Source organism: Carassius carassius, chromosome 11 (genome assembly GCF_963082965.1).
Source record: "Carassius carassius chromosome 11, fCarCar2.1, whole genome shotgun sequence".
Lineage (NCBI taxonomy): Eukaryota > Metazoa > Chordata > Actinopteri > Cypriniformes > Cyprinidae > Carassius > Carassius carassius.
The window spans coordinates 24,263,161-24,277,596 of record NC_081765.1 but is presented as its reverse complement, the minus strand read 5'-3'; the positions used below and the strand labels follow the sequence as shown (position 1 = coordinate 24,277,596).

The window sequence follows — 14,436 nt, the reverse complement described above, 5'->3', positions numbered from 1 at the left end:
TTTACATAAATTAACTTATATTTAATATTTATATTTAGGTGCAGGTACATATGAAAAGTAAATTATACTTATGAGGTGCTCAAAATTTATGTATATAACAGTAAAATATGTTTATACAAATATATTAATAATATAAAAGGCTAGCAAAACTTGTTTTCTGCACCTTTAAGCTTTGAATACTGAACATAATGGCAATTAAAACTCATTAATGTCACATGCTTGACACCAGAAATCAGTGAGAGTTCCATTAGGTTTCACATTAGCACTACATATGTTGGCATCTGTTATTGTATGCAGTCTTTCATGAGCTCTATAAGCTCCATGAGATCAGAATCCACTTTCTGAAGGAGTGAGAACATGTTTGCTAAACTTTGGGGTATGTTTTGCATTTGAATGGAACAGTCCTTTGATTTGTATGAGAACTTAAATGATTAATTATTGAATTAGCACATTAAAAATGTAAGAGCAGGTACAATGGTTTCATAGCATAACAAAGCTTATCAAATCTGGTAAGGCCAGTAGGAACACTGCCAATCTTGATGGATCAGGGCTGGGTGCTAATTGGTTGTAAATACTAAGGCAGAGAGAATGTTCAAAATGGCTAATTATCACTCTTTTTAAAAAAAAGCTGTTTGAGAGTGCTAAGTTGTGTTCTGCTGGAACAATGGCAGCACTTTGGAGTTTCTTGGGAATTGTCGTACTTTGTATCACTAGTCGTTCATTTGCTGCGTTTTCACTGAAACAAAGTCAACAAGCCTTCCAGTGGCCAGGGCAAAAGACTTCGAGTTTTGTGGCTAAACAGACAGCTCCTCAGGCAGATCCTTTTCAGAAGTGTAATGTGGAAGACAACGAGAAGGTGCAGTGTGGAGAGCCTGGCATTTCTTCTGCAAACTGTGATGCTGTTAACTGCTGTTTTGATGGACAACAGTGCTACTATGGCAAAGCAGGTATTTTTAACTTTCAAAATCTGACACTTGATAATTGTATTGGTGTAACCATAAATGCCACCTAATTATACTTTACTCCTTTAGAACATGGCAAAACTCTTATGTGTACCTGAATGACCTTTTTAGCAACTTAGTTTCTTTTTGAAAACTGAAGTGCCTATTTGCAATGTTTCATTGTGCAGACGTCAAGTGAGGAATGTGTTTCCTTAAACTGAGCTCTTTCCAATTTAGCTCTGGTAAATCATGGTTAATACTAGTTGCATGTCCTGTCTTCATAATTAAGTTCTTTTATTTTTTTCCAGTGACTGTCCAGTGTACAAGAGATGCGCAATTTGTAGTTGTGGTAATGAGAGATGCAACACGTCCAAGGATGAGCTTGGAGTCTATCAGCCTTTTGGGAGGAAGTGACCCTCCTTGTGGTCCTGTTGGTACCACTGTAGCTTTTGCTATCTACCAGTTCCCGGTCACTGCTTGTGGCACCACATTGAAGGTTGGTATCTGACACTTTAGGTAGCACTTGCGGTACTCTGCTTTTTATACTAACTTTAACTTCCTTGCAGATGGATGGTGACTTTCTAGTCTATGAAAACAAAATGACTTCTACCTATGAAGTAAGTGTTGGACCTCTAGGCTCCATCACAAGGGACAGCCATTATGAGTGAGTGTGTGTGTGAGGTGGGGGGAGGTTAAGATTGGTGTCATGACTGTTGGTCCATGTCTTCTGACTTGGGAGTCTTCCCTTTCAGGCTCCTCTTCCAATGTAGATATTCCGGCACCAGTGTTGAGGCACTGGTAGTTGAAGTCAACATTGTTCCTCCTCCACCTCCTGTGGCTGCTCCTGGATCTCTGAGAGTGCAACTTAGACTGGCTAATGGGCAGTGCTCTGCTAAGGGATGTGTGGAAGGTAGTGCGTCACTATCCAAGTCCCTCTGAAACTGGGCTAGATCTGAATGTGTTGTCTGACTTGTGTAGAAGATCAAGCATACTCGTCATACTATGGTGACGCGGAGTATCCTGTGACCAAAGTACTGCGGGAGCCAATCTATGTTGAAGTGCACATTCTAGGGAGGACTGACCCCAACATTGTTCTGACTTTGGGTCGCTGCTGGGCAACCTCAAACCCTGACCCTCAGAGTCTGCCCCAGTGGGATCTTCTTGTAAATGGGTAATCACTAAAGGTTTTTTTTTTTTTAATGTTGCTGGTGAGACTTGTTTAATCTACTGTTGTGCAGTTGTCCTTACCAGGATGACCACTATCTGACTACACTGATCCCTGTGGATGGGTCTTCAGGCCTGCAGTTTCCGACTCACTACAAACGATTTGTACTACAAATGTTCATGTTTGTGGAACCTACAACTTTTGCTCCCTTGAAGGAGACGGTACTTCTCACTCTTCCTCTATTTTCAAACCCTTTTTGTATCTGGCTTTACTTGGTCTAAAACATGTTCTCTACTAGGTTTTCATTCACTGCAGCACATCAGTTTGTACCCCAACTGCAGCAGAATCTTGTGTTCAGCGTTGCAACAGGAGGAGTGAGTGTTACTTGTGTTTAATAGTCTGTGGCATACTTGAGCCCCTTTCTGACTTCTGTCTCTTGTAGGGAGAGATGCTGAGACACCAGAAGATGGTATCCCTATAGTTGTCTCCAGTGGAAAAGTTATCTTTCACTTTCTCTGACTCCTTCTGCAATAAATTTTGTATGGATTCTGAAACCCTTTCGGATCATATCAGTTCTCTCTTTTACAGATCTGCTCAAGAGGCAAGGTTTTTTTTTTTTTCCTCCTGCTTGGTATTTCCCTCAAAACCGGTTGTCTTGTACTATGGAATGTTTGTGCTCTGTTCTACTCCCATACACCCTGGAGGTGTTTTTCATTCCGTATAAGATCTGTGACTTTTAATTGATTCTAAGCTCACATATAGCCCAGATGCTGTGTCTAGGGTGTCCAGATTTAAAGTGTTGTTGCAACAAACCCAATGTTATGGACAACCTTCATACCCTTAAAGTAGCACAAGTAAATACACTTTGCAACATGATTTGAAGGGGGGAAAATAACATGGTTTCAAAATCAATGAGGTGCTTAAGGCAGCTATTATTTTTGAAAGTTGAATTGATAGCTTGTCACTTCCTCATGTTTAAGGAGAAATGCCTCGAACATTTGCATTACCAGACTGTTTTGGAGTTATCAGCATCTCCTCTATGAGGACATTAGTTATTCATTCAATGGTGTGAACACAAAGCCCCAGTTCACAATTGCAGTGGATAATTATATTGTTCTCAACACTCTAAGTATTAAATGGCTAATTACAAAAATACAATGGGCTAATGGTACAGTAAAAGCTCACAGTTTTGTGAACTGCTCTGGTTGTTCTGTGGCATCCGCTGATTGAATCCTGGCAGAGTTTAGGGTTTTTTTTTTTTTGAACACCATGTCATTTGCATGTCCAGGGATCCCTGGTCTTTTGCTGACAGTGGCGTGTCTTGCAGAAAATGTGATTGACAATCCCTTCTTACACTTCAGTTATGTGTAAAAGGAAGTGAACTCTGGTGGTGATGGGTTTTTATTGAACAATCTGTGCCAAATACAGCTCATTAAGTCACTCATTAGCGGTGTTGTTGAGAAACCCTATTGAAAACTTATGAAGTTGTATGGTTTCTGGTTGTCCGTATTGTGCAAAATTCAGAATGAGCTCCCTTACAATGAGTTAGAGTTTGAGTGGAACTAACCACACACCACAGGAAGATGATCTAGTTCAGAGGAATATCTAATTGTGTAGTTTGCTTAACCAAAACGCCAAGATTTAAACTTTCAAATTTTGGTTAATCTTAATTATACTTCCTTAGTTTAAAAATTTAATCATGGCATTGCAGAGTTCAGCATCCTTAGTTCAAAAACTAATCCAACAAATTTAAAATGCTATCTCAATCCAATTCTGAATGGTGCCCAACTCTGGTATACATTTAATAGAGACCTGATGATTGAATAAAGTGTGTCAATACTCGCAAATGACGGATATGTCCTATGTAGGAACTACAAATCATCTTACTCTCTGCTCTCAGTATGAGTCACTGGGGAATTAAGCGTAGAATAAAAATATCAAAGTTGATGTAGTGCAATAATGAATCTGGGAAACAGGCTCCAGAGAGAATTATGAAGGTTAAAGCTGCTGGCAGTTATTTTCATGATTTTACCATTTTTAAATGGTAATCCATTGCACATTTGCTTGCAAATTTTGTTTCCTAACTTTTTGTGTTAATAGCCATACAGTGCCTTACACATACCATTGCCACTAGTCAGTTTAGTAAAGACATGGAATGTTAAAATATTCACTCATTATTTATTTGCAAATATGCATTTGCATTTTTATTAACCATTTTCTAGATTTTTATACATTACACTTTGCAGTGTTCTCTATAATTTGGGATCACACATCTGCTCAGAGATATAAATGTGATTGATTAACTGGCTTACCCAGAAAGGCCAGGTACAAGAAAATTTTAATGGTACCATTTTAGAGCATCAGGGGAGCTGAGCCTGCCAGTTCATATCCCATCTATTTTAACCTGAACAATAATGCGGTGTTGAAACTGGAACCAATAAAACATTATTAGCTTGCTTCCCAGCGCTAATTGGGTAGCGACTAATTCTATGATGCACCAACGTGTGATATTATACACTAAGGAAATTACCAGCAATTAACTGAAGGCAATCCAGGAAGTTAGTTTAAACAAATATTGGTGGAAAATGCAACAAGCCTTTCAGTTAGGTTTGCCTTTACATTTTTCTTTCAGTGCAGCCTGTTTTTTTCCGGGTCAGCTGAGGGTTGCCTTGAAATCAAGCATGGAGCATAATGGAGCCTAGATCAAAGACCCTGAGTTATAAGGCTCGGCTATAACAGTGGCATGAAAATGGGAATTTATGAAGAAGCAGACCTCATTATAAACAACCATCCTATCTGTGAAAGTGCTGGGTGGGCTGTACAGTCGTGGCCAAAAGTTTTGAGAATTACATAAATATTGGAAATTGGAAAAGTTGCTGCTTAAGTTTTAATAATAGCAATTTGCATATACTCCAGAATGTTATGAAGAGTGATCAGATGAATTGCATAGTCCTTCTTTGCCATGAAAATTAACTTGATCCAAAAAAAAAACCTTTACACTGCATTTCAAGGCTGTAAGATTAACTTATCAACTTTCAATAAAGTTATCACTTATAATTCAAGGAAAAATATTCTCTGGCCATGAAAACATTATCCCATCATTATGAAATTTCAGTTACTAAAAAGTAAAGAGCTTGTAGCTAAAGATCAGACATTTCATTGACTCGTGATGTGAGCGTTTAGACAGAGGCAATCATGAATATATATTGGTTTTTAATAATTGAACTAATAATACATCAAACTACAAATCACACAGAGTAAATACGCGTATGACAATACAGACAGTAAACTTTGTACAAGACATAACGGAATCCAAATGAGGGAGAGAGAGAGAGAGAGAGGTGAGAGAATAGGCGCGGTAACAGAATTATGCTCAGTTATGCAAACTCACAGTCAGTAACCTTTGAAAGACAGCAATGAATCAAATCACCTTGAAAAGGTAATAGACAAACGTTAAGCAGCATTTAAATATTCATAGAGAATGATACTTGCATGTGGTCTCTTTGTGATTGGGTGTGTTCTCTCGTGTCTTCCGGGGCTGCTGCGGACTCGCACAATATTTGAAAGTTCCAACGAATGTAGAGAGGAACTTAGTAAGTAAAAGAAATGAAAACAACGGAGATGAAAGCTCCCGAGGGAGCCATGAGAACAGGCTGTTCTCTCAGCCGCTGTGCTGAGATCAACGGCAATAGAAGAGCGGACCAAGAGCGCGAAGAAGAGCAAGAGAGACAAGACAGAACAAGACCGAGAGGAACTTCCTGGGTTAGTTCTTATGGAGTGACTGGTTCACGCCTCTGTTTGCGTGAACGACCAATGAACATCCGCGATCTGAAGCGGGAAAAAGTTCCTTTGTCTCTGGGGAAACACCCCCTCTCGTGAGTTATAGCTGACAGAATTGAACATTTTTCTTAAGAAAGATTGTATTCTGAAACGATGCATCTTTTTGTAATTTGTCATCGAGATTCGACACAGTCGGATTTTTACGATTATAAAGATACCATAAATTACATATATAACTGATAGAAACACGACGTTCCATTCATATGCAAAATTACACACATTTAAAGTTTGATTAACACACGATAAAACTGCAGATACTCCAATTTATATGGGGAAACATCTACTGCACAAAAAGGCAATACTCAATAAATTTAGAATACATTGAGAAGCTAAAAGGGTACTATTCTCTTTTCTAAGAGTTAGCTTTCCTGTCCTGTTTCCCATAGGTCGTAAAGTTTTTTGATCTGGTCAGGGGGATAGGGTTACAGAATCATGACTCTTTGTGAGAACATTCATTCCAAAAACATTTCCAATTTACAAGTCAGCAATTTATAATCCTCGCCTAACTGGGTTAACCACTTGATGCAACACACAAACCTATCAAAAAAAACATCTTATTAAGGACTTACATAAAGAGCGTAAAAAAAGTTTGTGTGTGTGTTTAGGAATGTGGGTGTTTCGTTTCTCCTTTGAGGCTGCTCACGTGACTGTGGAATTTCTCGTCCAGAGTGTCGTAAATAATTTAAATCCAGCCAGGTTGGCACCAGGCATTTAGTTTAGAGAGAGTTGGGTTTATATGCCTGAATTAAAAATCTACAAGCTTTGGGTTTGCATTGTTTTAGATTCAACGAACCGTGATTCATTAGTTCAGAACCAATGAATCAATGAACTGCATATCCGTTACAGATCTAAAAGCAGTTTAGCAGCAAACTTTTTGAGAACTAATATTTATGTAATTCTCAAAACTTTTGGCCACGACTGTAGTCAGTGTGATGGAATACATTGGTGTTCCCCAAAGACATTTGCAGTGCATCAGACTGCATGTGACACTGTGCAGTCTTTGCAATAAAACAGATGCAGGACTGTGGCCACTACCATAATGGCCATCTGGCCAAAGTGAAATAAATGATGCAATATATGCATTAATGGATGATTGGGTGGCAGTGAGAGACAGAAATTAAAAAGCTGCAATGTTTGATTCCATGATTTAAGAAACATGCCCAGCTTTCCTCTTTGTAAATTTAATGGCTTAAGTATTATTCAAAGTTTTTCACTTATCACTCTAAACCGTCAACACGCCATTTCTCACCATTAAAATTTGAGAACTGCTTCTACTCAGCTTTTTGAGCTAGAGTAAAAAAAGTCTTTCACATTCATATCTGTTTGTATTTTGTCACTGACATGCAGCTGTTTGCCTCAAACTAAACTGTGATAATTACGTCCAATAATTGCACATAGGAAAGCTCCTTTGGGCCACTCTGGAACTTTTGACAACAAATTACTACATGCAGGACTTTAAATAAGTGGCCTTTTCAAAGCTATTACGTTTTCACTTTTATGTTTGTGGATATCTGACATATCAGGATGATGAATATATAAAAAAGGAACATAATTAAGGCACTTTTGATACTTGCTGAACTACTGTAGTTTATTTTAACTGTTCAGAGTAATGCAAATCAATTACTTGGACATGTAAACACCAGTGGACGAGGCTACATAAGGGCCAGGGTGGCACTTCTGCATACATGACAATCTCTCAAATACATGAACTTAAGAACAACTTTTTGCATGTGTAAACATGTAAAGTATAAGTAAGAAGATCCTGGGGGATGAGAATTGGTTTTCATTTGAGTGATTCTATTCTATGTCTTTAAAGTCTTTACTCATCATTCTTACCCACTATAGACAATGTGAAGCTTGCATTGTGCTGTGTTGAATTCTGGGTAACTGTTTTATTTAGACACCATATTTGGAGGATCACACTACCTTTCTGCTAAGCCAGTTTTTTTTTCTTTCATGATTATGAAAATATCACCATTGTAGAATGTTCCTTCTGCATTGAGAATTGCCATAGTAACTCACATCATCATTCAGAGGGAAAACTGGAAAATGTAAGTTGTTTGTTTTAATAATTCACATTACCTTTGAGAATACAACTGTCAGAGATGGCTTGTGTGACTTGCATGCAGTCATAAATTTCTAGGGATTTAATTTTGGTTGTGTGTCGAAATAAATCTAGAATAATGGCTACTCACCAAATAAGCAAATAAGAAGTTTACCTGGATATTATCATCAATATTTTGTGATTGGAGCTGTTCTGTTTTTGTTTGTAACTATAGCAACATCTGCACTGAAACAACAATGCAATCATTGCTTCAACTGCAGTATTTATTGTGAATTTCAGTATGCTTTATGAACAATATATTGCAGTGTTTGCTTTTAGTAATCAATTCATTAGTCAGTACATATTAATGTTTTTTTTTTTTGGTGGGGTGGGGTTTAGATGAGTTAATAAAGTGGTTACCTCATTAAGTCAATAAGTGTTCAACATGCAATGGTAGTTTGTCTGGTCTCTGTTTCTAACACCTTATTAGTCTTCAGTTGGGTTTGGAGATTCTTTATTTAGCAGTGATGTGGTCAATTCAGGTTCCTAATCTCACTTTCTCCCTGGATTTAATAAAAATGCATCATAAAATGTTTTGGAGGCCTCTGACTAAGCTCTTAATGGAGGACAGGTCATCTTAGATTCAGATCTCACTTTTTACCAAAACATTTTGTAGAGCAGCTTAAGGACGGGTGGAGGGAGGCCTTAAAGTCACATTGTAATTCTGCACCTGAAGATGGTTCAGGGGACCTGGAGGCAGCAGACAAATACTTCAGCTTGTTAGATTTATTTCTAAATATAGAAGATTATTGTTGGACATTTTCCATATTTTTATTGACAGAGATTGTGATGAGGGATTGTGCGCATATATTTTCAAGTCATTTGTTCATGTTTTGTTTTTTTAGTCAGGATTTTCTACAAGGGGGATATTTTGCTTATTTTCACAGCAACAAACATAAACAATAGCCCTCCTCATGCCACCATTACTTCAGTTTGAAACAGTGTATGTATTTGTATATATTTATGTTGAATATTTTGAGATAAACATCAAATATGTTGTTTTAAAATCTCTGACTTAATGATTTTGTTTATATTAGGGTAGAGTGAGGGAAAATGCAAATTTTATTGTATTTAGGTGGTTTTCTTTTCTTATCTTTGTTCGGGGTTGGTGTATTTTTATTTTATTTTTTACAAAAATAACCACTAGATAAAGTCAAGGTAATCTTTTTTTCTTTTTTTTAACTATGGACTTTGTTGACAAAAGTAATGTACTGTAGAAATATTCGCCATGAAGCTTACACTGGTGATGTACCAGAGAAAAAGACTGATTTCACAGTAAGTGATCTAATTTCCAGCAATAAGAAAAAGTGTTTAAAAGCTTGTTGTTTTGTGGAACATCACAGTTGTATATGATATGAGACTTGTAAGGCCTGTAGATAGTGAGTACTTGTTATTTAAGAAAAAAATATAATGATATTTAATTAATGATACATTAATTGTTTTTACAACCCTATAATACTCCCCCAGCAACGTGGGACAAAACCAGAATGCCCCCATGGGGTATGGCTTAATTAGTGTAGTTACTCTGATCTAAAGTTTGCATCATGTACCTAGTTAGCTAGCCAGTTAGCATCAGCTAACAATATTTTTTAAATAGGATATTATCATTTTGTAATTTATAATTATTGATTATATTCTTTTTTAATTGTAAGCTAAAATGCATGTACTCTGATTTAGCTGTAAATATATAAACCTATTCTGCCCACATGGAAAAAACCTATATAAACATATATGTTTCAATATAGGTTTTGAATATATGTGACATATATAAAATTGGCCGTTTTCCTATATTATATGTACATATATGTACACATATATGTACACACACACACATATATATATATATATATATATATATATACACACACACACACATATATGTTCATATATGCACACATATATTTACACATGTGTACATATATGTACACATATATATATGTGCATACATATACCTATATAGGTACATATATGCACGTATATATGTACCTATATGTTCACCTACAGTATAATACTAAAATTAAAATCCATAGCAGCTAGGCAACATAAATAAAAGTCCAAAATGTAGAAATGTACATTATTTATTTACTCAAGATCAATCAAATAGTACAAAACAAAAATTATGAGCTAGACATCATGTATGACAGTCAAAAATGAGATATGAGCTACAAAAAGACCAGATCCTGCCATTAGCTATATAGAAGACATATCTTTTATATATAGGGCTTATATGTGGATATGAAGAAGCAATACAGGAGACCTATATTTCCTGTATATGCACATATATGCACCCTAATTTACCTATATGTGGCATATACGCATATATGCAGCATATATGCAGTATATATATACACGCATATATGCAACATATATGCAGTATATATATGGCATATATGCAGTATATATGCGCATATATGCAGCATATATGCGCATATATGCAGCATATATATATTATCATATATGTGCATATATGCAGCATATATGTGCATATACACTGCATATAGGTTTCATATATGTGCATATATCCACATATAGGTTCTTTCCATGTGGGTGGACACATTTAAAGGGGTCATATGATGGGATTTAAATTTTTCCTTTTTCTTTGAAGTGTTACAAACTCTTTGTGCATAAAGGAGACCTGTAAAGTTGCAAAGACTAAAGTTTCAAATTCAAATAAATATTTATCATGTGGTTTCTACATAGACCTGTGTTTGCCTCTCTCGTTGTTATTTACCTTCTTGGTGGGCAGATCTAACCAGGCGGTGTTCTGTGTAGGCGGTGTTTAGCCACACTATTTCATTATTAAAGGAGCTATGTGGAGATTTTTACTTAAAAAAAATCTTTAAGATAGAGTTTTCATTTGTACATGTATGAGCTAACCATGCTGTAAATAAAAGAATGACACCTCGACTGTCCACCACGGTTGCCTCTATCAGCCTGTAGGCTCAATTGTGTGTGGAGGAGTCGGGCCCGAATTGGCGCGAAAATTCACAAAATGTGATGTCATGTGCGTTCTGGTCCACTTGGGCTTACAACCGTATGGCACGCCAGCCATTATAGTAAGCAGCGGCAATAGTGTTTTCAAATGGACTCTGCGGATGGAAAGAAGCGGCCAGCCTCCAGCACAATTCAGACACCCACGGACACTCCTCGTAAGTAAAAAAAAGAAAAAGAGCGTGTGTAGCCGGTCAATTTAGGCATTAGAGTTTTTTTTTTTTTTATTTAATTGTTCTATGTGTAACAAGAAATGTAGTATATACTGTTAACTTCAGCAAAACTTGTTTTCAATGCACTGTTTTCAATGATTTTGATCGAGAGTTCCTATCCATTGTTGTATGTGAGGCTTTAATTAGTGGGACACCTACGTAAACTATATCGCTTCTCCTTTAAGTGTTCGCGCTCAGACGCATGGTGTATGCAGACGGGGAAGCGGAGGTAGTTTTTCTCTCTTCTATTTGTCTTGTATTGACTGATTTTCGGTAATGAAATCACCTTATTTATGATGTCAAAACACTGTTAAGAGGTCATGTCATAAGGTGTATGAGTGTGATTCGATTATTTTCTTTGTAAGTTGCTCTTTTAACCGTGTTAAAGTTAGAGCCTCATTTTCACGTGCGTCTTTCAATGCAGGAATTAGAGAGTAGGCCTTCTCGAATGTCCCTAATTGTGCCTCACTACTCTGTTTAAGGTATGTTTTTCCAATTTGTGATCATTTCTTTGACTGTTTACTATGTAATGTGTGAGTTTAACTTGATAGTTGTGTACCTCTAGTATATACTAGGGGTAATTTCATACTAAAATGCCTTGTGGTATATCTTCATACAATGAGACTGTTTGTGTAAAATAGGAACTTTATTATACACACAGTAGTTCAACAATCGGTTTAAAGTACATTTATATGTGCATTTAAGTGAATGTATAACATGTTTGTATGTTAACTTTTTCTGTTATTTAATTTTCATTTATTTTTCCTGTGAGTGCTGTCCTGTTATGTGGGGTAATTCAGCACCATCGTTTACATGTTAAATGCTATATAATGCCTTTGTTAAAACATTCGCTCAGACACATGGTGTATGCAGACGGGGAAGCGGAGGAATTAGAGAGTAGGCCTTCTCGAATGTCCCTAATTGTGCCTCACTACTCTGTTTAAGATGAATAAATAACACAGAGTATCATCACTTCAGTCGTTGAGTGGTCGTGTGTCCATGGTGTCCTGTGGTTACCACTTGAAGTCTGCTACACGTACGCACTGAGAACGAGCAGGAGACTGGCTGCAATTCCTCTAACGGCCACTGGTCAGTAATGGTTACACATTTCAGAACCTACGCAATGCTCCTTTAAAATGGCACATTCACAGCCTCTTGTTTTGGCAGATTGGCTTCAATATAAGAGGTTTTTAAACTAACGAGAAAGTTAAAAAGAAATATTTTTTTCGTCAAAAGATTAAGGGAATTTTGATTTCTCAGTTCATGACCCACTTTAAGATTGCTCTTTTGTTTGTTCTTTACCTTTTCCCCTCCCAAAGCCTTTATTTATATCCCAGAGATTATTTAATAAAAAAAATTGTTGTATTCATTTAAATCTTTAAAAACTGGTGTTGTAATTTTGTACTTGTCCTGGGACCTGGGACCTAGAGACGGGAGTTCTCTCACTCTTACCCCAGACAAGAAAGGAGTCTTAACACTATTTTACTATTTTCTATGTGAAAACTTTCCCTTAATTTGACCACAACCAAATGTGCTTTTCATGAAAAGTATATATATATTTTTTAAAGAAAGAATAAATTAAGGAATATTAATAATGTTGAACTACATGCCTTTTAATGAGAATTATTTATTTTCTTCTCCAACTAGAACACACATGTAAAACTTAAATAAATATTTGATATAATAATTAATGTTTTAAAATGGATCTAAGCAATGAAATGAGTGTCATGATGCTGACCCAACAGCAGGGAAAGCAGCAGCATGTTATGCAAAAGACTGTCTTCCACACTCACACTGTCTTAGAATGACCTCCAGCCTTGACAACTCTGTCACAGTTAACTGCTGATGAGCTCAGGGGAGTCTGGATCAGGAAGAAGCCAGGATCAGTCCCTTCTGCCTCGGGCTTCACACATCTTATTACACTAGAGTTTAGCTGGGGTTTGTCTATGGATCAACTTGAGCACTATCTGTTGCCCAGCTCCATGCTTTGTCTCTTGAGATATACTCCGTGCAGCTGTCAAGAGCTGACAGCATACTGACAACATGCATACCACAGAGCTCACTGCAGTGCATACATAGAATACTTGAACACACAATTTGTTAGGCTTTTAGTTGCTGGTGCTTGATTATCATTTTGAAGGTAACAGACAAGGATAGTATTTAATCAGTAAATCTTTCTTTTGATCTACATAAATACATGGCTAAAATTCTAAACTTTGGGCTCACTCTGTGTTCACCAGCGTTTAATGCAATAGTTCAAACAAGAATTCTGCCATCATTTATAGACCTTCATGTAGTTCCAAACGCAAATGTTTTTCTCTTTCTCCCCCCACCCCCACCCCCACCCCCCATTAAATACACTGGTCTTTGAAGCTTTAATGTTAATGAGAGCAGTGATGATGTTCAGTTTGTGAACTAGATCAAAAGATTAAATGAAACAATCTGACTCAAAATAATGATTCATTCATGAATCTAATTTTGATGACATAATATTATACTTATCACAGGTGGACAAAGCACACAATTCAAGTACTTGAGTAATAGTATTTTTTTTTCTTCTCAAAATAACCACCGGAGTCAATATAGATAAATAAAATAAAAATGGTATACTGTATATTATTAATATTATTATTAGAACTGTAATATATTATACATTTTTATTTTATTTATATATTTTGCTATGCTTTTGCTAATGCCTGTTGTTAGGGAATATAATTATATTTTCATATTGACAATTTGTTTTTTTTTTGGGGGTAAAATGCGCATCACTTCCCACTATGATAATTACTGTAGTTACCATGTTCTGAGCATCACATCCTAATGCTAAAAACTGCATCTTGGATGGGCTGAGGGTAAATTTTAAGCAAACTTTTATTTATGGGTGAACGGAACACAAAACATATGATTGATTAGCTGAAAAAACAATAAAAGACAAAAACAAAACAAAGATAGTTATTTCAGTGAAAAACCATCCAATTTGACACAGTGTCATGCAGGGAATTCTGAGATTGTCAATTTATTGTGTTTCAGCTGTAAAGTACAAGATGACTTGTAATTTTTCACTTCCAAAAATGGTAAATGTAACCGTATTATATTGAAAAATTGCGTAAAATGTCACATTAGATTGACAGTTTTTCACTATGTAGGGAACACATTTGGGGAAGTCGTGGCCTAATGGTTAGA

The 14,436-nt window shown here is 36.4% G+C and overlaps 1 protein-coding gene across 1 annotated transcript; it reads left to right on the top strand.

The window, feature by feature from the left end:
- Positions 1 to 605: 605 nt before the first annotated feature.
- On the top strand, positions 606 to 2,660 carry zp2l1 (zona pellucida glycoprotein 2, like 1). Its single transcript, XM_059562250.1, has 8 exons — positions 606 to 947; positions 1,250 to 1,437; positions 1,508 to 1,605; positions 1,694 to 1,851; positions 1,920 to 2,112; positions 2,180 to 2,327; positions 2,405 to 2,480; positions 2,549 to 2,660. The coding sequence occupies exons 1-8, from the start codon at positions 665 to 667 to the stop codon at positions 2,623 to 2,625; spliced, it is 1,221 nt and encodes a 406-aa protein (XP_059418233.1). The 5' UTR covers positions 606 to 664; the 3' UTR covers positions 2,626 to 2,660.
- Positions 2,661 to 14,436: the final 11,776 nt, after the last annotated feature.

Coding starts and splice junctions, on each gene's coding strand:
- zp2l1 (XM_059562250.1), top strand. CDS start 665: ATGGCAGCACTTTGGAGTTTCTTGGGAATTGTCGTACTTTGTATCACT. Junction 1,606..1,693: donor ACAAGGGACAGCCATTATGA/GTGAGTGTGTGT, acceptor CTTCCCTTTCAG/GCTCCTCTTCCAATGTAGAT. Junction 2,328..2,404: donor TTGCTCCCTTGAAGGAGACG/GTACTTCTCACT, acceptor GTTCTCTACTAG/GTTTTCATTCACTGCAGCAC.